The sequence below is a fragment of the Hirundo rustica genome, chromosome 4 (assembly GCF_015227805.2).
Source record: "Hirundo rustica isolate bHirRus1 chromosome 4, bHirRus1.pri.v3, whole genome shotgun sequence".
Classification (NCBI taxonomy): Eukaryota; Metazoa; Chordata; class Aves; order Passeriformes; family Hirundinidae; genus Hirundo; species Hirundo rustica.
Window position 1 is genome coordinate 18,304,531 of NC_053453.1, and position 26,840 is coordinate 18,331,370.

The following is a 26,840-nucleotide window of genomic DNA, read 5'->3' on the forward strand; positions in this document are numbered from 1 at the left end:
AGAGACACTTGAAGCATCTCTGCAGATTTTTCTGTTTAAAGCCCTAGAACTGGTTTTGCATAGTTGAGAAATTATAGGAATCACAAGATAAAGATGTGATTACCTGTTTTGAGCCAAAGAAATTGCACACAGCTTCATCAGAACCTGATGCCAGTGGATATACACATTTATTTTGTGTGACTCTAGCTAGGAATCTGTAATGTCCTTACTGTAACTTGGCACTTCCATGTGTAATTTATGTTCTGTAAACTCTGCATCAAGCCACTTGCTTGTGAGCCTTTCTATTCTGTGATCCTAAGTCACAACAGCTTATTATATTTTCTTGCTTTTCCTGTTTGCAGTATAAGTTCCAAATTCACAGCTTAGATCAAAGTAGAGATGCAACAAAAATCCTCTTGAATTGATTGCCATTAAAAAAAGTTGACTGTGTTACACTCTCTCTCTTGTCCTAGATCCACCTACATTTGTATCATCAGTATGTGTGTGATCACTAATTTCTGTTTCATTCAGTTTTATACTGAGTCATGTACATTTAGTCTGGCTGCCACAATTGTTCTCAGATGTGATTTCACAAGCCAGTGGAAAGTCCTGTGAGATACGAGCACAGAAACTGTGAAGTATATGGGTTTAGATATGTACATGTGTGTGTACTTTGGTATATGTGTGTGCATGCAAATACAAAAGTGATGCTTGGACTCTAGATTTTTGTCAAAGTTGAACCAAAGCTGCATGTGTAGACACATATTTGCCCACAGTAAATGTATTGAATAAATGTTGTGCTTTTTCCTTTTTTTTTTTAAATAGTACATTGAACTGTTTTTATCTCAAAGGAGAAAAAAACCCCAAAACACACAGAATACTTAGTGTCTGCTTTCATTTCACCTTTACTGTAGTTTTTTAATGTGTGTTAGTCAATTTTGTCTTCTGATTTTTTTTTTTTTTGTAGATGGTGTAAAAGAAACTCAGTTGCCCAATCAAGATGCACAGAATGGCTTTCGTCAACAAGAAAATAGAACATTCGTTTTTTAGGATTATATCTACAACATGAAGCATTTAGCAGCCGCTGTCTTTGAGACCATTCATCTATGACCTGAAATGTCCTGATCCTGGGGAAAAGAAAATGAGATTCAATTAATTAATTCTATAATTTTTAAATGCATTTTCATGACTAATTATATCTGCTTATGCACAACACGGATAAAGAATTCATAAACCAGAGATTTATTTTAACACATGCACACATTTTGTTTTCCATTTAGTATACAAGATACATAATTTTAATCAATTTTTAAATAATCTTTTAAATTATCTATATTTATTAATAAATGAAGTCTTGGCAAGAATTTATCATCCATGGACATGAGTAAAGCAGATTCCCCCGGAATGGATGATACTTTTGTATTGGGTAAAATCAATAACTTGAAAGTAGAGCAAGAAGAAGACAGCATTAACTGTACTCTAGAAAGAACGGATATAAAGACAGAACAAGATGATTTCAAACATGCGGACAGCAGTGACGAACAGGATGACAAAGAAAAGAACTTCATTACCAACAACCCTGGCAAATATTTGTCTGCAGAAAATGAAGATGATTATGGATCTCTTTTTTCTCAGTATAGTAATACGCTCTATGATGTAGCAATGGAAGCTGTGACACAAAGCCTTCTTTCTAGCAGAAACATAAGCTCCAGAAAAAAGTCACCTGCTTGGAACCATTTTTTTATATCTCCTAGAGATAGCACTAAAGCAATATGTATGTACTGTATGAAAGAATTTAGCAGGGGTAAAAATGAAAAGGACCTGAGTACAAGTTGTCTTATGAGACATGTGAGGAGAGCACATCCCACTGTACTAATTCAAGAAAATGGAACTATGCCAGGTATATCTTCCTTTTCTTCATCTACATTACTGCTGCCACCTCAGTCTGCTGATGTTGGAGATCTGAGTTCTATGTTATCCCCCATAAAACTGGTCAAGAAAATGGCTTCTAAAATACCATCTCCAGATAGAATAATTGAGGAATCTGTTGCTATTGTTTCTTCTGAAGAAATATCAGATCTCTCCGTTTCTGAAAAGTGCAGCAGAGAAGAAGTCATGGTTGGTTCATCTCCACAGCAAGCCAACACCCAATATGATGACACTGTTGAGAATGTAGCAGAAAAAACAGTTGTTATTCCAAAGAGTGCATCAGGTTCTAGGAGGAGATCTGCTGTCTGGAAACACTTTTATTTGTCTCCTCTAGATAATTCTAAAGCTGTTTGCATCCACTGCATGAATGAATTCAGTAGAGGAAAAAATGGAAAAGACCTAGGAACGAGTTGTTTAATAAGACACATGTGGAGAGCCCATCGTTCCATTGTCCTGCAAGAGAACGGGGGTGGTACCAGCATACCACCTCTCTACACCGCACCTCCTACTCTCTTGCCATCTCTACTACCACCAGATAGTGATCTGAATTCTATGTCATCCTCTCCAGGAAAACTAATGAAAGAACCAACTTCTGTTTCCTCTTCTCCAGACAGAATCTCTGAGGAGATCCATGCTAACCTTACTTCTGGAGATACTCTAGTGGAAGACTCAATGCTGTCATCTTCTGATGATATAGGTGAAGTCTCCTTTGTTTCATCTCCTGAAAAACAGTGTGATGGATTAGGTCCACTAATATTTGAACCTACTGCTGTGTTTCAGCAAAATAAAAGGATTATGAAAAGGCTTAAGTCAGAAGTGTGGCACCATTTTTCACTCTCACCTGCAGACAGTCTAAAAGCAGTATGTAGATACTGCAGTTGTATGATAAGTCGTGGTAAGAAAGGAGATGTGGGCACAAGCTGCTTAATGAGACATCTATATAGACGCCATCCTGACGTAATAGGAAATGAAAAGAGCTTTCTCGATGTGAGTTTGGCAAATTCTCCTTACGCCACATTGGCTTCTGCAGAATGTTCATCCTCAAAGTTGACTGACTTGCCTACAATGGTTACACATGATAATCAAATTATATTTCCTGTTAATAGTAAGAAGACCTCAAAACTGTGGAATCACTTTTCAATTTGTTCTGCAGATTCAACAAAAGTAATATGTACGCACTGTGGACGTATAATAAGTAGAGGGAAAAAGCCAACAAACCTAGGCACAAGTTGCCTTCTAAGACATTTGCAGCGGTTTCATAACAATGTATTGAAAACTGATGTTCCAGAGACAGTATTATCCTCATCTACGGATAATCACATGCCACTCCGCACAGAATTACTAGGATCTTCAAATTTTGATGAAACCAATGACAAGTTTTGTGACTCTCACCCAGTTGCCAAAAAAATCACAAGTCTTGTAGCTGAAATGATTGCACTTGACCTTCAGCCATATTCTTTTGTAGACAACATTGGCTTTAACAGGCTGCTTGAATATTTGCAACCTCAGTATTCTTTACCTTCTCCATCTTACTTTTCTAGGACAGCAATTCCAGATATGTATGATAGTGTAAAACAAATAATTATTTCACATCTTAAAGAAGCTGAAAGTGGAGTGATCCATTTTACATCTGGAATATGGATGAGCAACCAAACACGAGAGTATCTAACCCTGACCGCTCATTGGGTAACATTTGAGTCTTCATTTCGACCACAGTGTGAGGATTACCATTGTTCAGCACTATTAAATGTATCACAGATTGATTGCGACTACAATGGAATCAGTATTCAAAAGCAGCTAGAATACTGGTGGGAAACGTGGATTACTTCCATTGGACTTCAGATTGGGATTACTGTTACTGATAATCAGAGTATAGAGAAAACTTTAAATGAAGGTGATCATTCAAGTGTACAATGTTTTAGTCACACTGTTAATGTAATTGTAAATGAGGCTATTAAAAGCCAGAGAATGGTTCAGAATTTGCTTAGTATTGCAAGAAAGATCTGTGAACGTGTCCATCGGTCAGCAAAAGCAAAAGAGAAGTTAGCTGAGTTGCAAAAAGAGTATGAGTTGCCTCAGCATCAGCTAATACAAGATGTTCCATCCAAGTGGAATACGTCATTTCATATGCTTGAGCGTCTTATTGAGCAGAAAAGAGCAATTGATGAAATGTCAATAGAGTGCAGCTTTCGGGAGCTAATAAGCTGTGATCAGTGGGAAGTCATGCAGTCAGTGTGTCATGCTCTCAAACCTTTCGAAGCTGCAAGTAGGGAGATGAGTACACACATGTCGACTCTAAGCCAAGTGATTCCAATGATTCATATACTTAACAGGAAAATAGAAATGCTATTTGAGGAAACTATGGGCATAGATACTATGCTGAAATCTTTGAAAGAAGCTATGGTGAGTAGATTGTCCTCCACACTTCATGATCCAAGGTACATTTTTGCTACACTTCTGGATCCCCGGTATAAAACATCGTTATTTACAGAAGAGGAGGCTGAACAATATAAACAAGATTTAATCAGGGAGCTGGAAATAATGAGTTCTACCTCAGATGATGATAAACCTGTTTCCAATGGATGTGATATAGGTTCACCATCTACAAATTCATATGGGGAAGATAATCTTTGGTCACTCATGGGTGACATGAAGAAAACAAAAGACCTGAAAGAGAGAGCAAAGTTACCAGAGGAAATGGTGCTTTCTTACTTGGAGGAAGAAGTGCTTGAGCATAACTGTGATCCTCTAACTTACTGGAACTTTAAGAAGTCATCTTGGCCAGTACTGTCAAAATTAGCTGTGAGGTTCCTGGGTTGTCCACCAAGCATTGTTCCTTCAGAGAGATTGTTCAATACATCCAATGAAAGCAACAATTTTAGTCAGTCAAGGTTAATGATTGAACACTTTGAAAAGCTTATCTTTTTGAAAGTGAATCTTCCATTAATATACTTCCAGTATTGAAACTAATGAACAAACTGCTAGACTAAATCTATTGTTGCTCACTGGATATTAACTATCTGTAACTCGGATTTTTAAATTGCTCCAGTAGGGGCCATGTATGACATCTAATCAGTGACTATAATTCCAAATTTTAGGTTCATTTTTTTCAGCTTTCAATATGTCTACATGTGCCTTATTCATAGTACTTCAGGCCAGATATTGTATATATGTTTTTTAAAAGTTCACACTAGAGATAGCCTGTCTCGTCAAATTATACAAAATTATGTAGGTTTTAATCCATAATTGTAAATGAACTTTTAAAAGCTCAGTCATTTGTTTTAATAGAATGAAAAAAAAAAAAAAAAAAGATGTAAACAGTTCTATTCTGTAGTTTTTTATTCAATTATTATGTAAAAACCATAAACCAGGTACTGTATTTTAGTTGAAAATTGCTTTAATTGCAACAAAACAGGTTTTATAGTTGTCAAAAGAAAGCTGTACGTGAAAGATGGGATTCAAGCGGTCTTTTTATCATATGGTGTTTTTAACTGCAAGCCCTAAAGTACTTAAAGGATCAAAAAGAGTTATTGAGGAAGATGTGATTACAGGAGACTGTTGACTCAATATCTGAAAATAAATTTTAAATTTAACATGAGATGGAATGTCAGTTATACAGCAGTTGGTAGTAAAACTTCTCATTCTGGGTTCTCCTGTTCAGGTTTTACATTTTAAGTGAATTACAGAAATATTCTGGGTATTTATAAAAGGTCTTTGGAATTTCTCTCAAAGTTTGTGAATTAATGCTTGATATTTAATGACATGTACAAAAAAAGGCAAGATACTTACCACGAAGATTCTAATGTCATTCTGAAGCCTTTTCTAATCTTTAGTGCATCAAAAGTATAAAGTCCCTATTGTAAAAATTGAGCCCTTATTCCTAATGTAATTTCAGTTGTGTAGAACAGCCTCTCTTAAAGCTCCTAGTACATAAATAACTGATCTTCTGGTTTTCAGTAATAGCCTTATGGATATGGTGCACTGCTTAGAACTTTATGTAGTAGGGTTGATTCTTAACTGTTGGTGTCCATCAGGCAAATGGGATATAGAGCCTTTAAAACTTCAAATAAGATGGAAAAATAGCCAGCATTTTAATTTGAATGGAACATTCTCCTTAGTTTAACTCTAGAAAGATTTATCTTTTCATTTCAGTTTTCATTGAATACATTTTGGAAACAAGTCATCATTTGCCTATGACCTTTTAGAAAAGTTATAGCTTTGTTAAAATACTCTACCTATGCCTAATCTAATTTTGCATTTACTATGTTTTAGTGTATTTATAAATGGTGAACTCAGTTTCTGAAATTAAACATTTTATTTGCAATTTTCCAGTGGTAGTCAACACTGCCTTTTTTTTCAGATGGATTTAAGACAACCATTGAATAAAAGTTAATTCAAACAACTGTAATCATAAATATACCACAGAACAAGCTGTGTGAAAAGACGGGTTTTCCATTTAGCTCTTTGGACTTGAGCCTGGATTCTGCTTCTTTTCATTTTCCAAAACCTGTTTTAACCTCAGGAAAATTTGTTGACTTACTTCCCTAGTGGCTCTCATTTCCATGTGTAGTTTCTCTAAACATTTTACTGTTTCAGGTATTTCCAAGTGTTATTCCACCATGTTATGTTTATACGTGTACTGTTTAAGTAAATTACTACATAGTGTACTTGGGAAAGATTAACAGTGCTTTTTTCCCTGCAGTATTTTAAAAGATAATGTTTACTTCTGTCAACAGTCAGCATCTCTGTTCTTCTAGGGTTAACTCAGAACAGCACACATTTTTTTCTGCAGTAATAAAACAATTTGTTCTAGTTTATATATAGCTGGAAGTAGGTGAGTTTGAAGCAGCTTATTGGGAAACGTTTAAATGGTTACTGGTTAATTATTATCTCAATTTTTTCTTCCACATTTTAACTGTGAATATAACCTTGACCCTTGCAAAGGAGATTTTTAATCTCTCCAAACCAGTGGAGAGGAGAGAGGATGAAAAAAACACTTTTCTTTTTAAACAAATTATATCATTTCCACTCAAGGCTTGAATGTAAATACAGCCTATGACTTGAAGCATTGATCCTTACATCAAATGAGGAGGAATGCTGGCAGTGAACAAGCTCACCTGAAAATCACCGTTCTCTGGATGCAAGCATCTTGGCTCCTCTGAAAGGAGTCTTTGCTGTATCTCCTATCAAGCTCCCTGTATGGAAAGTTGTAGTGATGGCATTTTGTAGCCCGACATCTGTTTCATAGTCATACAGAAAATTAGTTGTATAGTCATGCTTTTTGTCAAAATTTCCTGAGAAGACAAGAACTAGTCACTATTTTTAAATGTTAAATTTGAGCTGAAGTTAGTTTATAACTGTGATTTCCCTTTTTCATTTTGGTTTGGTTTGGATTTCTGAAAGGCTTAGGTCTTAAGACCACACTGTTTCAGTGTCAGCTTGGTTAAGAATTAAAGGCTTATGTTAGAATTTTTTAAAAGATAATATGCAGGCCTAAAAGACCTTAAAATTGGGAAAAAAAAAATCTTAATAAAAATAAGGGAAACTGAGAACATAAAGTTGCTGTTTTCAGTTGTAAGCCTTGATCCTTCTATAGGAGTTACAGGAGCATCAAATCAGGCACTGCTGCCTGTGAGAAAATGACTCCAAAAGAAGGGTGAAAGTTTTCACTGAAGCTTGAGGTAAGTTACCAAGTGACTGTGTTTTGTGTTGGGTTTGCCTTATTATTTTTAATGTAAATTCCCAGTGGTTGCTAAAATTTTATGTTTTTACAAGCTTTCTCATATTTGTAATAGATAAGACACCCCCTGTTTTTACAGTGCTTTCCCTCAGACTAATAAAGCTGTAAACAGTGGGAGTTCTCATCAACCTGAGTTTGTGTTGCAACCAATCCCTGTGGGGATGCTGCCCTAATGCATGATATGGTGACTCTGCAACAGTGATACTTAAACAGATACTTTAAGTGCATTAGCAACTTCAGAAATAAATTTAGAAAGCTGACTTTTTTTCAGTGTTAGCATAGAAAGTAAAGTGTAGATGATACTTGATCATCATAAAAATCTTAAAGCTTTTGCTTCTTTTAAAAGTAGGCAGGTGTAACAACTATACATTGCATCAAGAAGTAGTTTGTAGTAATAAAGGTAGGAAGGGGAAGAAGTTGAGATCTGCAACAGCCTTTTCAAAGAGCTCAGGTCTTGTGAAGGGTATATAATGAAAAGTATCTATTGAAATGTATATTATGCTTCAGAAACTAGAGATAATGCTTCCCCCACATTTGCCTCTTTTTATATGTGGCTTTTTTCCTGCCCACCAAGTCCAGGTGAAGGAAACATGTTTGCAGAATTTAGTCAGTGAGCATTTACTACAAATACTCATAGCTTTCGCTTTGCTTCCCAAAAGTAGCTGAATTTATAAAGAACTGAAATCTCAGCTAGAGCAGTGCACAGGCCAGTGTAAGGATGTAATTGATTGAATTGATGACAGTAGGTGTTTACAGTTGTTGAGATCTCTCCCTTAAAGAGAGGAGGCTTTTTTTTTTTTTTTCCCCTTCCTTCCCATTATTCAGAGCTGAACCATATTAAACTTTCAGTACAGTACCTTCAAATACAGGAAAACTAAATAACTAAATACACACACATATATAATACATAACTAACAAATAACACTTTCTAGTTTCAGATTATTTAGATTTTATAAACTAAGCATTTTTCTCTTTCACAAACATATTAATCTTTTGCTTTATTCTTAACAAGAAGAAAGAGTGACTCTTTACCTTCTTGGTTTCATTGCAAAGCTGACCCAAAAGTGGTTTCATAAAATGAGTATGCCAACCAGAAACAGTAACCACAGCAATGTCCACAATTCAGGGTTCTAAGGACTGGATCTTTTCTTAAGCTGTCCGTGATTCTTTTATTTAATCTAGGAATCAATGCCTTCTTCCAACTTCAGTTGGCAGTTTTAAAGGAAAAGGTGGACTCCCATTTCAGGCAGCATTTTTACCTTGTACTTGGCACAAACCAACAGATGAAGAAGCCTTGGTACAGAACCAAGGGCAGTTGTAGCTAAAATAATGCAGAATTGGTGAAAAAGAGCGCCCATGATAGTAAGATGTAAAATTTCAGAGGAAACACTGGTGGCCCTTTCTACCATAAAGGTCTGAAATGAGCAACTAAATAGTTAGTTGCTCATGTTTATCTGAAGAGCTGATCTAAAGTAGCTGCATACAAACTGGACCAGTTACACTTTGAAATTATACATATATAAATAGGAAATGAAGAAAACCTTTGTAGAGGTTATTTAGCTTAAGGAATTTTTGCAAATACCTTTTTAATCTTCGGTGTCACATGTTAAGCAGACAGTGATACATTTCATGTATCACTGTTTAACAGCCTCTTAACATTTGTTTTTGCATAGCTGAGACTAATTACGTAACCAGCTCACTGAGATAGCTGTGGCTAAACACTCTTGCTTAGATCAGTGATAAACTCAGCTTGATGAAAAGTTTTCTTTTCTTGCAAACAGAAAGTGAAGTCACTTGTACAAGAGCCTTTGAATACTACAAAGAAAAGGTCTTTGAGGGTGGTGGTACAAGGGGAGTATGTAAGAAAGAGTGACCACATAAATCAATGGGAAACAACAGTAGGCTGTAATTTCTGGAATTTCTGTGTTATGAAAAAATGCTGTCAGATGCAAGGGAAACACTTTCTTGCATTGAAATTGATACAGCAAACCAATGCTAAGAACTCATCAGTTTTCAAGCTCCTTAACATTATGGGAAGAACTAGAAGTATTCAGGAAAGTAAGAATGGTCCTGGAACAACTGTAACTGCAGAAGTGGCAGCACAATCTCAAGCTTGTTCTGAATGTGTGATCTGTCTCACTAGTGATGTGTGAAATGGCCAGGGAGCGAGAAAAGGATTGTGCTCAGTTTCAGAATGCACAAATAGATTCTACTGAGATTGTGTTCTGATGAACAAACAAGGGAAGAACCTGAGATGTTCTGGTTTTTCCTCAGTGATAGCAGATAAATGTATTTGATGTCAGATCCAATACAATTCTCTGTATCTCCTCACCCTGATTTAGCTTGAGAGAGAAGACCCATAACAAGTACTCAGGGCAGGTATAAGGTCAATATTGTCTGATTTTTTCCAGTTCTTGGTGCAAGAGTTATCAGTTTACATTTCTTTCGAAGCTTTTACTTTCAGCTTCCAGAAATGTCCTCTATTGGCAAGTTCTGCAGTTACTTAGTTCTCTAACAAGAATGTTCTACATCTTAGGATGTAAGACTGATTATTTACCTTCTCCATGTGAAAAGACATGTTCTTGTCCAAATAACTTGTTGGACTTTTTACAGGAACAAACATTGCTGCCAAGAAATTAAGTCAGACTTGAAAGAGCAATGTATGATGCTACACAACATTTGACTCTTGGGGAGTTTAAACAAGACACCATAAAATAAATTTCATTCTGTAGCAGCATTATAAATGAACTGTACTATCCATCTTTTGCTTTATTCAGGTTAAATCAACCTTCAGTTAATGCAATACGCTCACCTTATTTCTCCTTTTCTTAAGAAAAGCTGAACTTTAGGGTAGGATTGTAATCAGTCAAGGCAAAAGGTGTTTTTCTTTTAAGAACTTAAATAGGCATGAGAAATTTATTACTTTAAAGTCTCTTCAAAAATTCCAAGTGTTCAGTCTCTGTCCTCCTACCTGCCCCATTCATTCAGTAACTTGATAGTTCCTCCTATGTTCCCCAAATGCAGAACTTGTAATACCCCACTTCAGGTTTGTAGAAGGAGCAAGAGACTTCCTTTATGCCTTCTTCTATTTAAGGGAACTTAAACTCACACATTTTTCTCCTCCATAGAAGTACACTGAATTTATATTAAAGGAGAAAATAAGCTCTACTGTTCTTGTGGAACTAAAGAAAGGCAACACAAGACTTGGAGATGAGAAGATTCATTTAAGAGAAAGGAGAGATAGCTTTAGTTTCTGTTCCAAGGATTGCTTGTTTTATTCAAGTAGTCTTTAGAGAAAAACTGCAGTGATCTTCATTCCAGTTCACCAGCTGCCCCTGCTTATTCCAGGTGTGGGCCACCATAATATTCATGGCCTGTGTCTGAGGCAGTTACCCATAGAATCATAGTTAGAAAGGAATACATGAGTTGGAAAGGATACACAAGGATCATCAAAGTTCAACTCCTAGTCCTGCACAGGACTTCTCAAAGTCGGGCTGGTGCTGTGACCACTTCCCTGGGGAGCCTGCTCAGTGCCCAGCCACCCTCTGGGCACCTTTTCCTATTATCTAACTTAAACCTGCCCTGATACATGCTGTTACAGAGGTCATATAGCCACAGGTACTATAGTGCTCCATGCACTGCCTGGGTAATAATCTAGCCCTTTTAGCTGCAAAACCAAAGTTCCAGATTTTCAAACAAAGCACTTTGAATAACCACATATGGAGAACAAATGTAACAGGACCCAAATAAACTTCAGATATTCTTCAAAACTGCAATTCAGTATCTCTTTCCTGTCTCCTTGTATGTATTTTACCTTTCTCTACCCCAAACAAATAGAGTAAAACGCCAGTTTGAGCTGATGGCTTCTATTTCTGTGGATGATGAGGCTGTGAACAGTAGTACACAAGCTCCACAGCTGAACACCATCATTGGTTTAAGTCCCACAGGTAGCACCTACACACCAGAATAAGTCTGTAGAAGGACTACATGATATGAATGCGAGATTCAGCAAGATGAAACTCTTCAAATGCCTCCTGTCTACATAGTCATACATATAGCTACTCAGACAGTAGCTTGAGATGCCTATTCTGCACACACAGTAGCCCTAAGTTTTCTCTGTAGGTAACAGAAGCAAGTTCCTACAGAGGGATTCTGACAACTGGGGATTTGGAAAGCTGGAGCACCCACAACCAATTTGTATAAACCAGGGCAGGAGAAATTTTAGTTTGGGTTCCTGAGTTGTGTATTCCAGTGTGGGGGAGTTACATGAAGTCAATGATTAGCCTTAACATGAAAGCCTACCTACATCCTTAAACAAAAGTTTTCCTCTGTGTGGTTCCAACTTTGCAGCTATTTGCATATGTATTTCCTTCTGTCTCTTGAGAATTGTTTGATGTTCAAACTGGCTCTGGAGGAAGCTACATTTTCTTCCAAAGACAAGTCAAATAGATAATATTTGAATGATTTAAATTTCAAGAGCAGCCAGAGACTGGACCAACAAGTTCTGCAGGTTGACTTTGCCAGATATGCTCAGCCAAGGAAGCCTGGGCAACAACAGCCACCCACAAGGGAGCAGGCTCCACCCCACCAGATCAGTTACACTGATACATGATCTAGAGGATAAAAAGAAAACATGGTCCCAAAACCTGAAACATACACAGGTAAAGGTAGTTCCTGAATCAAGCAAGTTTAGAATAAAAAGAAAAAACAAAACACCCCCAAACCACTTTTTCCATAATTATATTTTACTCAAGTTTTCAGTCAGCAAGGAATAGTTTTCTGCCTGTGATAATTTCACTGATTCTGACATTTTACACTAATCGAGCTTCAGTCATTTTACACCTGGTCCTAACCAGAATTCTAACCTTTTTTCCTTGTTTGATTCAGCAATCTAGGCAGACATCCTTAACAAAAACATCTAATAAAGAAACTACAGAGCATGCAATCTTACTCTAGTTTATAGAATGCAGCACATGGCACATTAGAGTACTTCTTTCCAAAGGGATTACTTAATAAAAAAAGGAAAACAGCCCCTATCCTAAAGTGGACATTTTCACAAGTAAATTTTTGCACTGCAAATTAAGGTATCATTACAGCAGAAGAGGGGAAACATTATTGTAAAAACTCTTTTTCCTGGTAAATCCAAGTTACTGCTTTTTCATGAGCAGTTGGAATGAAGATAATCATCCTTAGTACTCAAATCTGTTATGAAACAGCGCTTGTCAAGAGCTCCAACTGCTTTTGAAGTGGATGTTTCATTAGTTTGGTAGCCTACAGGTCACAATTAAGTATTATGATAAAGCTATGATGAATTTGGCTTTCCTACGCTGATAATATTATTAGGTTTCACACAGGCAATCTGACAGCTGAGGGGGTTACAATCCTGCAGATACATTAAGTAATACATCTTTGCACACATAGATTACATACCAAATTATTGCCCTAGCACAAACCTGTTGATTTTATATCTTATATAGGACAATTAGGACATACCTGTGCTACATGATGAAACAGACTACCAAACCAAGTAGACAGATTTTACTTAGTATCACTGAACTTGTAGGCAACCTCTCTCAAACATACCTAACAATACAACTCAGTATACTGAGGACATACTGACTAGGAGTGCACTGTATTATTTATGTAAGAAACGGGACAGAACTAAATACCAAGCAGTACAGAGATTGTCCGTGCCTTTCCACAGAAGCCGAGTTGCAATGCTGGAATGATTTGCTGCTGTCTTATATAGTTCAGTCATTGGCAAAATCACATCAAAAGACTTACTTAAAATTCACAGTCAAGATGATAGAGGAAGTTTTTCCAACAGTACTAATTTTGGTTTCAAGTTTAAAGTAAAAGGAGGTAGTGCAGTAAGGTTCAACCCAATTTTACTGATGCCAGGTATATTTGCCAGTGGCCTGTGGGTTGTCTTGTAATGTGATATTTGAAGAGGATTTGTTTCCATCAGTATATGTGTGTAAGAAAACATCAACTGGTCTCCTGGTTTAACATCTTCTCTTTTATCATACCTGTAAAGAATAAAGAAGATTTATTTTTATTCCTTGCTTTACCTATTAAAGATAGCCATTACTGCAGAGGCATGTGGCATCCAAGATGAAACACAAAAAGGAACTTACATTCTCAGTTATCTCTCCTGATTAAGTAGTACTAGAGGAGGAAATAGTATGTAAGGACTCAGTCATTCCATGAAGTTCAGCAAGTTCTGCTGCTATTGGGATATAAATCGTGACTCCTAGAAAATTTCTTACTAGTTCCCTATTTCAATTCAGTGGACAAAGAACTCCAAAGCCTAAGATTGTATGAAACCGGACCAACTTTTAAGTTTTACTCTACAAGAACTGCAATTGGAGAAATTTGTGGCTTTTGTTTTGTTTGAGTTTTTTGCTTGTTTGTTCGTGGGGTTTTTTTAGTAATTCTAAAAAATACTTTATGTGGTACTTAAGCAGAAAACTTTTTCTTCTGGTAGTCATGCATTAGAGTAGGAGCCTCAGAGAATAGCAGGGAGAAGAACTCCTTGAACACTGGAGGAGAGAAAGAGCCTGGCAATCACAGTACTAATTTGGCACTGGTTATTTCTATGTTCCGTTCCCTTATCTACTACATGTTTGGGCAGGTCACTTTGGGTCAGCTTTTATAAACAGTTTAAGTACTAGGATACATATAAATTATATATGAAATTAAAAAGTAACAACTGAGTTCTAGGACTATTTATTATGTACACTTACAGCTACTTCTTAAAAGGATTCAGTCTAGGATTCAACGTTCAATGTAGCTGTTGGGGGAATTTACAGGATGAGAAAACAAGTGACTTACCCATTTGACAGAGATGTGAAAGATCTAATTTCAGCCACTTTTCATCTGATCTAAGCCCAGAACTGAAGTTCATTATCTCTTAAGAGCTGTATGAACCCATTTTAATCTTCTAGGAATTGAGACAGATCTCTCTCACTGTCTCATGAGGACGAAGTTCTACTTTGCAATAGTTATTTGTTCATTCACTGAGGAGAGTCAGGTGCCATTTATAGCTTAAGGGTTCGGATATTCATACTGGACATGGCAGCCTGATTGAGTCCTCAGTCCAGCAACTTCAAAGGAGAAGAAAGCTAAGTTCACTCCAAAACACTCCATAAACCACTGTTAGGCTCTGTAACCTGAGTGAAGAGCAGTGTCCCATTCTTCACCTTTTCTGTTGCCCTGTTCTGTGAACTGTTTTCTACCAGCAATTGGAGCTCCTATTCTTAGGCACCTGAATCCTTTGACACGTTTCACAGGCATCTTACACAGGCCATGACTCTCCTTGCAGAGGTGGACACAGGTAGGGAAGCAGTGCAGTCCCAGCCCTACATACCCTTAAATGCACCTAGGATTAAATCCAGCCTACATCTTTGCAGGCCTGGCCTCTCTTATGCTTGAATTCCCTAAAAAAAATCTCTATTGATATTTTTGTAATGCTGCCTGACACGGCAGTCAATAACATTTAAGATATTTGAAGGGAGTACTTTACAGAAAACTAGAGGTTTTGTGTGGGTTGTTAACTAAAATTTTGACAACTCAGAAAAGACCCCGGGCTGACAGAATTCCTAAGTGTCACTAAATACACCATATAATGCAGAATTAGACTCTGCACACTGAACAGGTGTTTTCTTCTTCTGAAACAACTGTATGGTAATTTCACCCGCTATTTTCAAAAATATCACAATAACCCTTAGGTTGGTAGATAAATCCAAACTGGCAGAAGGAACAGCATTACTTTGTAACAACCTTACCAACTACTAATTTCACATTTTCTTCATCAGCAAGTAAAAGGCCTTTCATCTGGCTACAAGCATTTCTGAATTTTATTATTTTTAAATACTTTAAGCTTACACAGCATATTTATTCAGGGTTCAAAGAGACTGCACTAATTGAAGACAAGATTGTAACACCTGTTCCATGTAAGAACCTGCATCAAGCTCCTTTCAATCATCCTTTGAAGAAAAATAATAGATTGCTTGCATTTTTCTTGAGGCAAATAGATCTAATCTGAGCACACTACTGAAAGCTGATAACTTTAAGACACTTGTACTTATAGATTGCAGTTATCTGATGATTCAGCTTTCACAGCCACCCCATCCCTAATCTGTTTCCACCTGACACACACTGTCTATGACAATGTTAAGTTAGTGCTCATCCATCTGAAAGGCTGTCACTTTCTGGTACAATGAGAAAATGGAAAGTTGGTGCCACTAGACTTTGCACTACTGTGTTGTCAGACCAAGGAGTAGTCCTGTGTATGATGATCAGTTGTGGATTTTGCCTGATTGTTTCAAAGTGAAACTTTATGCTGAATCAGCCCTTCCTTGAGCCTTTGTTTTGCTGAGTACAGATAGATGTGAGAGAGAAATTGCTCTGTAGCTGCAACACTAAAAAATATCAATCAGTGACAGGGATATTATTAATTTACCTTACAATCCCACTAGGCCTTACAAGCCTTACAAACCCAAAGCAATCCAACACTCACCAACTCAAAAAGCTCACTGGAATGAAGCACTACTGAGAGAGTAGAGTTGTATTCAGAATAGTATGTGTATTTAAGTATATTTAAAAACCCCAAAGACTGAAACGTTTTAGCTATCATCCACATTCTATCCCCTGTACTCTAGCAGCTTAATGTCTCCTCCTGATTCATGGTTTAAGACTTTCTCTAGGTTCAACATACAAAAAACCCAATTTGAAATAAACAGAAGATAGGTAATTGTGAAGGCTTTAAACAGCCTGTACGATCATGAGAGTGCTTGGAAATAAAAAAGCATAGCAAGAGCAATGATTTTTGTAATTCCCTTGGAAGCATTCTTTCCCCTTCTGATTTACTTCCAAAGTACTTTTATCTCTCAGCATACCAAGAATTAAATTATGCTTGTTCATCTGATCCTGAATACTGTAACTGGGAAAAAAGAACTCTATGCTCAGAATACTTCTTAAATCAAAATCTGCTTGTGTTGCTTCTGTTTTGTGCAGTATGAAGGGAGGTTTTGTGTCACCTTCTAATGAATAATTTAAAGATTATTTTCATTTAAATTAAAAACTTATGCTTCAGCTCAAGAGGAAGGCCTAAAAATCAGAAAGGTGCCTATCTTTTTGGTTTTCATCCTGAAAAGCAAATGATGCCACCTTGCCAAAGCAGGCTACTGTCCTCAGATCAAAATACCACATTCAGAACATACCTCCAATCGGAATTGATTTCTAGAAACCGAGAAACTCCTGTTTGCGCTGCAGCCACATCAATATGAACAGAGACATCTACATAAAAAAAGAAAATAGAATACAGTTTCAAATTTCTTCCAAGTACACTCTGATTAATAATAAATTGACAAAATAGTAAAAAAGAATATGCATGTACCTAGTTGGAAGAAGTATTCAATACATGAAAAGATATATTGAAATTGAAATTAGATGAAAAGACCTTATGCCAGCTTTACATACCTGCTGTTGAAGGTACCAACTCATGCAACTTCTGAATTGCCACGCCTCCAGGATAATTGAAATGTGAAACATATAAAGATGTTCCTGAATAAATAGCATTAAGTAGAAGATGCATTATAATAAACAAAGATCCAAGTTTGTTCAGCCAGGATCTCCGGTAGTTATTCAGACTGTTGAGGAAGAGAAAAAACAAGGAAGAATAAACTTATCTTCTTTCATACCAGCCACTGACTACTGTGACAAAACTGTTATGGAAACTCTATTTCTAGATAATAAAGATTAATGCCAATTTTATTAATCCTGTATGGCATGCATTAATTGCCAATTTCTAGAAGATTAACTTCTAGTGACATTTAAATTAGAATATGCTCATTAATAAAACTAAGACAAACTTACCAATAAAGCTAAGCATTTCTGTGTTTAAAAACTTCAGCTATGAATATATTTTCTTTTAGAGAAGCTAAACTCTGAACTTCAACTTGTTTATTACTCAATATACCCAAACATAACTATTTAACTCCATGTTTCACAAGCCTTGCCTATGTATTAAACTATCTCCTGAGGTTAAGTTGCATTAACAGCTCAGGAGTACACTGGAATATGTATTTTTTTCTGGTAGATAAAATAAATTGGTAAAATTAGGGCTCTATTCTCAATTCTCCTCCAGACTTCCCATACAGTCTCAACAACATTGACTTTTGACTTTTCTCTGTTTCCACTTCTCTCTGCAGTCAAATGGGTACAAAGACCTCGATCTCCTTTCTACAGCATATGAATATTTCAATATGATCCAGAGTTCAAGATAGAAAAAAAGTGCATAAAGATAGTACTAATAGTTTTCCTTTTGCATTTTCAGAGGGGAAAAAACCAACACACAAACAGGATTTTGAACTTACATTCGTGAGCACATTTTAGCAGCCACTATGTTGAAAACAGGGAAAGTATAGATGATGAAACGCAGCTCTTTGTGTGGGAGAAATGAATACAAGAAAATAAAGCCCAGTGCTGGCAAAAGTAAAATCCGAGTTCTCTTTTCTGTTACCCCTAAAGGTACAAATACTATGCTGCATCCCAAAGCACGAGGCAGGGCTGAATAGAAATACCACAAGAAGGGAGAGGTCTTCAAGGTGAAGAGAGTTAAGGATGCTTTCACTGCTAACAAGTCAAGTAACTATTCTTTACATTAATACCCACAAACTTTGCCAATATGCAGCATACTTTTTGGATACACATTCTTCCAGCCTTTCATTTCCTGTCTTATCGTTGGAGAACTAAAAGCAGTTGCTTAATTATGCTCACATTACCCAACAGAGGCACATCAAATTGCACAAATGATGGGCAACATGAAAAACCAAGGGGAATAAACCTGGCTTTCTATTGGTAGAACACAAAAAGGCAAGAAAAAAGTTAGCAGAGACTTAAAGTTTTCAGAAACATCTAAGAAAGAGACATTATCTAGTAAGTTTTAAACAATGAAACGTAGAATCTAAACCCCTGAGTCTCAGGAATAAGTCATATCAAGTCTTCGGCTGTTAGTGTTCTTTTTCTCTGGATGTTTCAAAGGATACACCCCAGTTGGAACTTTTGTTTAAAACGGTGTTATACCAGAGCACTTTCCCCTCAGGCCACACAAGCTGCCTCCAAAACAGAGAATCCACAGCAACTGTTAGCCCTAAAAGAATTAAAGAGATACAAATCTGCATCAACTAAAAACCAGGGAAAAGCAAACTAACACATCTGAAAAGCACATATACAGCATACTGAGACCAACATAACTAAAACATGCATTGTAAGCCTCACCCAAAACCACAGAGAAGGCTGAATATGTCTGTCTTGCAGGGGAAATGCAGAGAAGGGACGCACTTCTGAACAGAAGCCTTAAAAGAAGCATTTTAGACACGAGTCCAATTGGGATTCACTCCACTCCAACCCCAGGTATGAAAAAAAAGGTTTGTTTTATACGAGTATTAAGAGCATTAAATGTAATGAATAAGAAGCTCATATTAACTTCAAATAGTACTAAATAAATTTTTATTGTAAAGCTACAATTTTTTGCATTGGGTTAGAAAAAATAATCAGTAAGTTTGCTACTACTTAGTAGGTGGAGGGAGAAGGAGAATAAGGGACAAAAGGCAAAAAGAAAGTAGCAAAACCGTCAGCCCTATCTCCTCCACTCAGCTCTGTGAAAACTGCTCGGGTATTTAAGGATTTTGCTCAGATAGGAAATGGGAGTGCCAGTAGTTAATTCCCATTGGATCTCCAAACTTTTACATCTTGAGGTGCCTCCAAATGCACCTGGCATAATTATTTAGTGTTTCTATTGTGCACTCTATGCAAGGGACATCATCACATTTCTGACAACAGCGTTTTTAATTAGGTAGGTTGGCAGAGCAGCTTAGAGTATTTATGTGTGTACACACATGGGTCTTCCACCCATGGGTAGAGACAAGGGAATTTTTCAACCTCTCCAGCATGGAGATCACTTAAGCTGTTAATAGAGCTGAACTGCAACTCTCCCCACAACCCTCCTGCTTGGTGTATCTGTCTCTCACACTGCTGTATTTTATCCTAGGACTCACTTTATCACCATGGCAATAGATACTACAACCGTTAATATGCAAAAGTAGCTTCAGCCAGGTACTAATTGTACTGTAGTCAACTTGCATATCTAAGCCACTTTAAGATCAGGACATTATAAGCATCTAAAGACAGAGGCCTCAGTAGCTTTCTCTGCTCTGTGCACATCTATTTCCTCACACAGAGATTTTCAAAGCAATAAAAATCTTGTCATATTATTAGCAAATAGAATCAAACTAAAACAGAACAACTCAAAACACCCCACTTACTCTCCCCACCCCGCCCCCCCCCCCCCCCCCCAAAAAAAAAAAACCCTTAAGGGCCTTTCAACAGATAAATCAGTCAAAAGCCCAGGCTTCTCTTGAACTTAATGTCATTTGCTTTATTCCAAGCAAACACTTACCCAACCAAAACATTCCTGCAGGAACAGCATGGGAAAGCACCTTGAAAATGGAGATTCTTTTAGTTAATAACGTCACAAGGAGCATGAGGCCTAGGAATATGCAGAGCTCTGATCTGAAGACTATAATTGCCAAGGCTGAGAACCAAATGAATGGCCTTTGCTTTTGCTGTATCCAAAATGTCAATGCCAGAAGCACTGCAAAAAAACATACAAATCAAAAAACCCCAAAACACATCATCCAACATACTGAATTATTTATTTTCTAAAGGGTAACACTATGTTATTTTCTTGTTCCTCTAACTTCCCACCCATCCTCTCTTGGTCTTCGTACCATTTCTACTCCAAAAATTCTTCCTTTGTAGAAGAATTGTAATTTGGAATAATGCACAGCTTTATACTGTTGATGCTTAAGTAATAAAGAAAAGTATAACCACAGAGGGAAGACAGAAACTCTTTCTAGCAGTATATTTAATAGCTATTGGGGGGGGGGGAGGGAAAGAAAACCAAACCTTAAGGAAATAGTAAAAGCTTCTCAAACGACAATTCATAATTATTATTGCTCAATATCAGCTGGGCAGTTAGTATATTCTCTTGTTAAGCGTATTTTATATTCATAATAAACCCATTTCAAATAAAAATGAGATTACAGATTACTGCTGAGGGAGAAAGACCTATAAATTCATTTGTGTGATTAGGTGGGACACACCATATTTCTACAGATGAAGTTGACTCTACTTATAGTTTAAAACTCAACATAGTAAAGTCCTCAGGATCCTAAGGAAAATGTGAAATACTAAGATACAAAATCATGAAACAACTTGTATTTTTTAATATGCAGAAATTATATGAGACATTAGTACACAGTTCATCTGACAATTCATCTGGTTTTGTTTCTCATTTCTCATCTATACAGGTTCTTACGTAAACTTAACAATTTTATTAGCTGAACAACTTGCACTGAAGCATTTAGTGACTCAGTTAATATCTGTCACATGTGATTAATCTTCCTCTTCATCAGCTCTGGGAGAAAACAATATACACAGAGAAGAGTTTGACTTTGATTTTTTTTTTTTTTTTTACTTTAAGTATAGAAACTGCTGCATTTGTCGACACTTTGGAAGATGAAAGTGGAGATATTGCAGTAGGAATTTCTGCTACAATCACATGAGAAAGTCCCTTCTTGTGCAGGCCAAGTTCACAGGATGTTTTTGAACTACAGGTGTACCTCATCCCTTTTCATAGCTCTATGCTTTATGCATTAGACATGTATACTCAAACCTCTAGCTAATCAAAGCCATTTGAAAAAAACCACATGCACTCACATTCAATAAAACTTGATTCAACAGTCATTGTAAGTATATATGGTAAAAAAAGAGAAAGAAATCTCAAGCTTTCTAGTCTTGTTACACACAATTTAATCAAGTAGATATGTTAACTTGGTATGACCATATTTTTCCTGTTTTAACTACTGATACACTTGAAAAAAGTTTTAAATTTAAATTTTTCTCCCATGAAATACCTACCAAATGGAAGTGCAAACACATTAGGGAGGGTTCTTGTACAGTAAAACATCAAATGAAACTGAGTAACAGTGATGAGACAGAAGATTGATGCTGTAGTTGCTCCAAACTGTTTTCTAACTTCTTTCTGCAGCTTCCATAATGTATAAATCACACTGAGCCCCAAAGTTCCTCGAACTATCAGAATAAAAACAGGAATCAAAGAGTAATATCAGATGGATCACTGATGAGTGGCCATGTTATATAATGTAATGGAAAGACATTCTGAAGATTAACACTTAAGATATCACAATACAACTACCTTCAAAGAAGCAAAAAGCTAAACAAAACTCCATTTAGTTTATCTAGTTTAATCCACTTTTAATGTTTCTGGTAGTTCTGCAAAGGTCAATGCTTCCATGCCAAAGTTAACGATCCTTTCTGAAGCGTACATGGGAGTGTACTCCCTGAAGAGACTTGAGACACTTGCTTTTTCTACTCTGCCTGACATTTGCTAGCACAGACTTTCTGTGTGCTGTTAGTTACTTGCCAAAGAGGAAGCAGAATGGCCATACTGGCCCCCAGGCACCATAGTTTGGGTTTTCCTTTATTGTGGAAAAGAATATCACAAGTTAACCACTGATCCAGACTTAGCAATGATGTTTTAACTGTCACTCTAAAAGGTGACATCTCTGAGAATAAAAATTCTCATACCTATCAGCTGGGAATAAAACTTGGACATTCTTAGCACAGAAAGTACATAGATGGCTGGGCTGGAAAGAGCAGCAATAAAAATTGGTCCAAGGAACGTTCTTGGGACAACTCCAGGAAATTCATGATGGTCATACTGCAAAAAGGAGAATCTACTTAAATAGGAAAATCAGAAACAAAGGAAAATAAAACATATTAACACATTTATCCTACAGATACTGCAGGGAATTGCCATCTTTAACACAGTCCAAAAATGAAGACATTATTTTCAATTTACCTTATCTAGGTCCAGCTGGTGGTACACCACATCATGAATAGCTTGTAGGTTAAAGCTTTCCTCCACTTTTGTAAAAGGACAGACAGTTAAATGAACAAAAGCCACCGCAATAAGCAGCAGCAGCAACGGGAATGATCGCCCACTTGAGCTCCTCTTCTGAGCCATCTTGAAATTCAGATATATTCTATTATTATTAAAAAGAAAATAAAAAGAAATTACACAACATGGCATGAAGTGTACAACCAGACAAAAAGAATGATAATGCAGGGAAAATGTACTACAGCAGTCAAAAAGTTTAAACTAAGACTAGCAAGTCAAAAAATCCAGGATTTTTTTTAATACATTCAATGAATTTAGGTAGTCAAAAATATATTCAGAAGCATTTCAGAATTTATGCCACCATCTGTAAATATAGTTGTTTTAATCTCCACCTAAAAAAACCTCAAGACAACATGGACCCTACCTAAGAAAGTATATCCCTTCGTATTCCACATTGTGCCACTGCTGAGTGTCACCTGAGTTGTTCGTGATTTGTGGGACAGACAGCTTTGTAACCTACCCTCACTTTAACTGCACACTGGATTTACACATGATCTTTAAAACACACTCTCTTGTTTGTTCAGGGCTCCAAAATCACTGTGAGAGAATCCACAAGGAAGAGAAATTATTCAAAACAGAGTACTTTGATCTCCTGGGTTTGCCAGCAGCTAGGTCTGGACCTGGCCAGAGTAGGACAAATCCCCTCTGGCACCCACACATGTCACTTTGGCAAGAGACATTCTGTACTCCATACTTCACACTTGTACCTATAAATGAAGGCCAACTCTCCCCAGTGCTTTATTTCATAACACTGCTGAGCCACTCTTATGGTAGTATTTATGTTGTATTTTATCATTATGATAAAGTCATGTGTCCAGGTGATGCCAGAGCAAATCTATTTCATGTTGTGGGTTTTTTTTAATTTAAGCTTCCCAATTTTTTGTAAGTTTGCAATTTAATAAAATACAAGATGTTATTGTTATTCTTGCTCTGTTCTCAGAGAGACAAAATTTCAAAACCAGCACTTTTAAGGTACAAAGGAGTTTTGGTTAGAGATGTTTTCTCCTCTGTTTTGGTCTAAATATGTCCATCAAACAGATGTAAGATAGCTGGCAGATTTCCCAGGTTCATTTAGCAACTGTGTCCTAGAGCTACCTTTTCCTGATGTTTGTGCTGCTCATTAGTAAAAATTAGTGAGCTCATGTTCCTTGTATTCACAACTAGCACCAAAAAATCCTGAAATTTGTGTACTTCCTGTAAATTGTATGTATCTCCATATTACTTGAAATATCTCACCGACTGCATCTCTTTTTCTGATTATTGCTTCTGCTGCAGACTGTAACTGAAACTCTAAGCCTGGGCTCAAAGACAAGAGCATTGTCAGGAGCCTAAACAAACCCTTCATCCCAGGAAGTGGGACTAGCCTTTTTTACCTGTGCCTTTTCAAGAATGGCTAGCAATGGCATTTGCTACAACAGAATCCTTTTCCCAGGAGAAAGAGGCATGAAATTGACACCAGGATATCTCAAAAACTGTCTGGCAGGAATTAAAGTCCTTGCACAGGGCAATTTATATTGCACAAATTCTTGTCTACAGAAGGCAATCTTGCCGAATTCTAATAAATACAGAAGAATCTCATCTTTCTGGCCAAACTTAACTGAGGAGAAAAATGGACACTGAAGGGTCAATCCACTGTTGAACACAGCAACAGGGCACTTGAGCAGCTCATGCATCAGATGAAACAGCATATTCATATTCCAAGTAGGTATTCTTGACTCCAAATTCACAGCTTCTTAATTCTACAGGTATTTTAGGACCCAATAAATCCTTATAAAAGGACCCAAAGGTCAATAAGTCCTATTTTTCCCTTCTAAACTACATCATCTGCATAACGAGTTGTTACCATCCCCTATAAATACTGCATTCATTATCCTCTGACTGATCTACAACACAGCCTGCTCTTGGTATCTTTAGCTGATAACCACATGAGTAATCAGTCACCAACTTCCTAAATCAGAATGAAAGTGAAGCTACATATCCCACACACAGTTTATCACAAGCTTTTTTTTTTTTTTTTTAAATCTTGACACCAATCCTTTTGTATGCCTAAAAAAGTAAGCATGCCAGCATATTTGTACATCTTCAAGATAATTATATGCATTATAAATACTGAAATTCCCTGAAGGGAAAAGTTCTAGAAGATAAAAAACCAAAACATGAAGACAACACCCAGGTTTCTGAGATAAAGCCTAATAAATTCAGTGATCTTGTCAAGACTCAAGATAACTTGCTCTGTTGAAAACTGATGCTGACAAGGATCAAAATTCAAGTGGAATTTATCAAGACAAGTAGACACTGAATTTGATCATTAAAATAAATTTTCTATGTAAAAGCAAATACTTGCAATTACAGTTTTTTGTTCTTTAAATGACAAAACCACAGAAACAGTTTTTCACTTAAAAATAATTTAATAATTAATCTTAGAGGAATAATCGTAAGCAAATACACATAGGTTTGTCCACTGAGTACATTCTGGCAACTTCAGAAGAATCCTCCTCAGGCCTCTACAACTGATTACAGCCCCCCCCCCCCCCCCCGAAACTACATCAAGACTGAATCATAGACGATCAGGGGGTTTTAACTCAAAGGATTCATCTTCTCCTGGGATTAAACTGGGTGGGGGGGGAAAAAAAAAGTTTTCACGGAAGGAGAAAAAAAAAAAAAAGCTGAGGTACTTCCATTAAAAATGGTTTGTTGCTGTTTTATACTTTTTCAGTGGAAGTATCGTTAGTTCACATTTTTTTATTCTTCCCATGAAAAATCTCCCATATTTAGCTCAATTACATTTTCCAGACACACTTCAGAAAAGCTATGATAGAGTCTGGCAGCCAAACTGCATGTTAAATCGTCTACAGAGTCATTTCACTCCCTCACATGGAGGCATCTAAGCAGAACCACCAAGCGCACCCCAGCATAAGGTCTTCCGTCTTTAGCTTGATCTGGCTTTGGCAAAACCCATTTAGTTTTATCTTAAATTTCCATGGCTTTTTTCCTAGGATTTAATAGCCCTTTCAAGTCTGTTCTAGAGTTAACACCTCAATGAGGTCAGATTTAAAGCTTGTAGTTACTGGGATTGCTTTTCCTTCTTTATCAGAAAAAAAACAACAACAAAAAAAACCTGGAAAAAACGGCAGTTGCTATTCTTATATACACTTTCTAGCGAATTTCGAGACTGAACCCCCCCTCCCCCCCAAAAAAAAAACAAACAAACAAAACACTAAACAAACAAACAAAAAGCCCCCACCAAAAACAGGAGGGGAAAAAAAAAAAAAAAAAAAAAGAGAGCGAGAGAAGGTGAAGGCAGGAAATACCGTGTGAGACACTACCAGACACAAAGACACGACAGAGCGTTAGAGAAAGAAACGGCATTCTTGCGGCCGGGGAATAAACATGCAGAAGGCTCTCGACAGAAAACTACCCAAATCCAAGCCGAACACCCTCCCCGCACCCCCATCGTTCCCGGGCGCCCCGGCCACAGCAGGGGGCACCCGGCCACGCACCCGCCCAGCCCAGCCGAGCCAGCCCCGCAGTTGCCCAGCTGGGCGGATTTGAAGGGCCGCCCGTGTTCAGGCGGCTCCTGTGAGGGCTTCAGGCCGAGACCAAACACCACCCGGCTCCTGCAGTCGCCGGCGCCGCCCCGAGGCCGCCAGGCCCCGCGGCAGGGGCAGGCACCGCGCCCCGCGCACACCCCTCAGGAGGCGGCTGCCCTGCCCTGCCCTGCCCGGCCGCGCTCCCTCCCGCCACGCCACAGCTCCCGCGCCCGGGAGGCGGAGAGCTGGGGCGGCCGCCTGGCAGCGCGCTGCGGGGCTCCGGGGAACGCCCTCTGGCCCGGCTGCAGCAGAGGCACGGACAGCTGGCGGCTTTCCCGCTCGGGCGCTGCTCCATCCCTCCCTCCCTGCCTGCCGCCCGCCCCGCCGGCCCGGGCAGCGCCCGCGGCCCGTCCCGCACTCACCGCGCGCGCGCCCACGTGGCCGCTCCGCAGAGGGCAGCGCGGGAGCGGCAGCGCCAGCCCCGCGAGCACGTGACCGCCTCCTCCGCCGGCCATATTAGGTGAGGGCAGGGCACGCCCCGGCAGCAGAAGGTCTCCGGGGCGTCTGCCAAGCACAAATGGCGGGCGACTCTGAAGCCCATACGGAGCCCGTA

The 26,840-nt window shown here is 37.9% G+C and overlaps 2 protein-coding genes across 7 annotated transcripts; one reads left to right on the top strand and one right to left on the bottom strand.

The window, feature by feature from the left end:
* Positions 1 to 977: 977 nt before the first annotated feature.
* ALG12 (ALG12 alpha-1,6-mannosyltransferase) lies at positions 978 to 26,823 on the bottom strand. 6 transcript variants are annotated; one of them, XM_040063291.2, is made up of 11 exons: positions 26,650 to 26,819; positions 22,599 to 22,782; positions 22,325 to 22,457; positions 21,635 to 21,808; positions 20,112 to 20,306; positions 18,700 to 18,803; positions 18,028 to 18,251; positions 17,132 to 17,301; positions 16,873 to 16,948; positions 13,433 to 13,677; positions 978 to 1,106 (listed from the first exon to the last, which is right to left on the bottom strand). In XM_040063291.2, the coding sequence occupies exons 2-10, from the start codon at positions 22,761 to 22,763 to the stop codon at positions 13,446 to 13,448; spliced, it is 1,473 nt and encodes a 490-aa protein (XP_039919225.2). In that variant the 5' UTR covers positions 22,764 to 22,782; positions 26,650 to 26,819; the 3' UTR covers positions 978 to 1,106; positions 13,433 to 13,445. The 6 variants fall into 6 exon arrangements, with proteins under 6 accessions (XP_039919225.2, XP_039919226.2, XP_039919224.2 ...); XM_040063292.2 differs by lacking the exon at positions 978 to 1,106 and adding an exon at positions 2,008 to 2,140; XM_040063290.2 differs by lacking the exon at positions 978 to 1,106 and having other exon boundaries at positions 12,376 to 13,677; positions 26,650 to 26,815.
* ZBED4 (zinc finger BED-type containing 4) lies at positions 1,354 to 6,232 on the top strand. The gene has a single exon (XM_040063288.2). It carries the CDS (start codon positions 1,354 to 1,356, stop codon positions 4,870 to 4,872), a length of 3,519 nt encoding a protein of 1,172 aa, XP_039919222.1. The 3' UTR covers positions 4,873 to 6,232.
* Positions 26,824 to 26,840: the final 17 nt, after the last annotated feature.

Coding starts and splice junctions, on each gene's coding strand:
- ZBED4 (XM_040063288.2), top strand. CDS start 1,354: ATGGACATGAGTAAAGCAGATTCCCCCGGAATGGATGATACTTTTGTA.
- ALG12 (XM_040063291.2), bottom strand. CDS start 22,763: ATGGCTCAGAAGAGGAGCTCAAGTGGGCGATCATTCCCGTTGCTGCTG. Junction 22,458..22,598: donor ACCAGCTGGACCTAGATAAG/GTAAATTGAAAA, acceptor TCCTTTTTGCAG/TATGACCATCATGAATTTCC. Junction 16,949..17,131: donor GTTGGTACCTTCAACAGCAG/GTATGTAAAGCT, acceptor TTTTTTATGTAG/ATGTCTCTGTTCATATTGAT.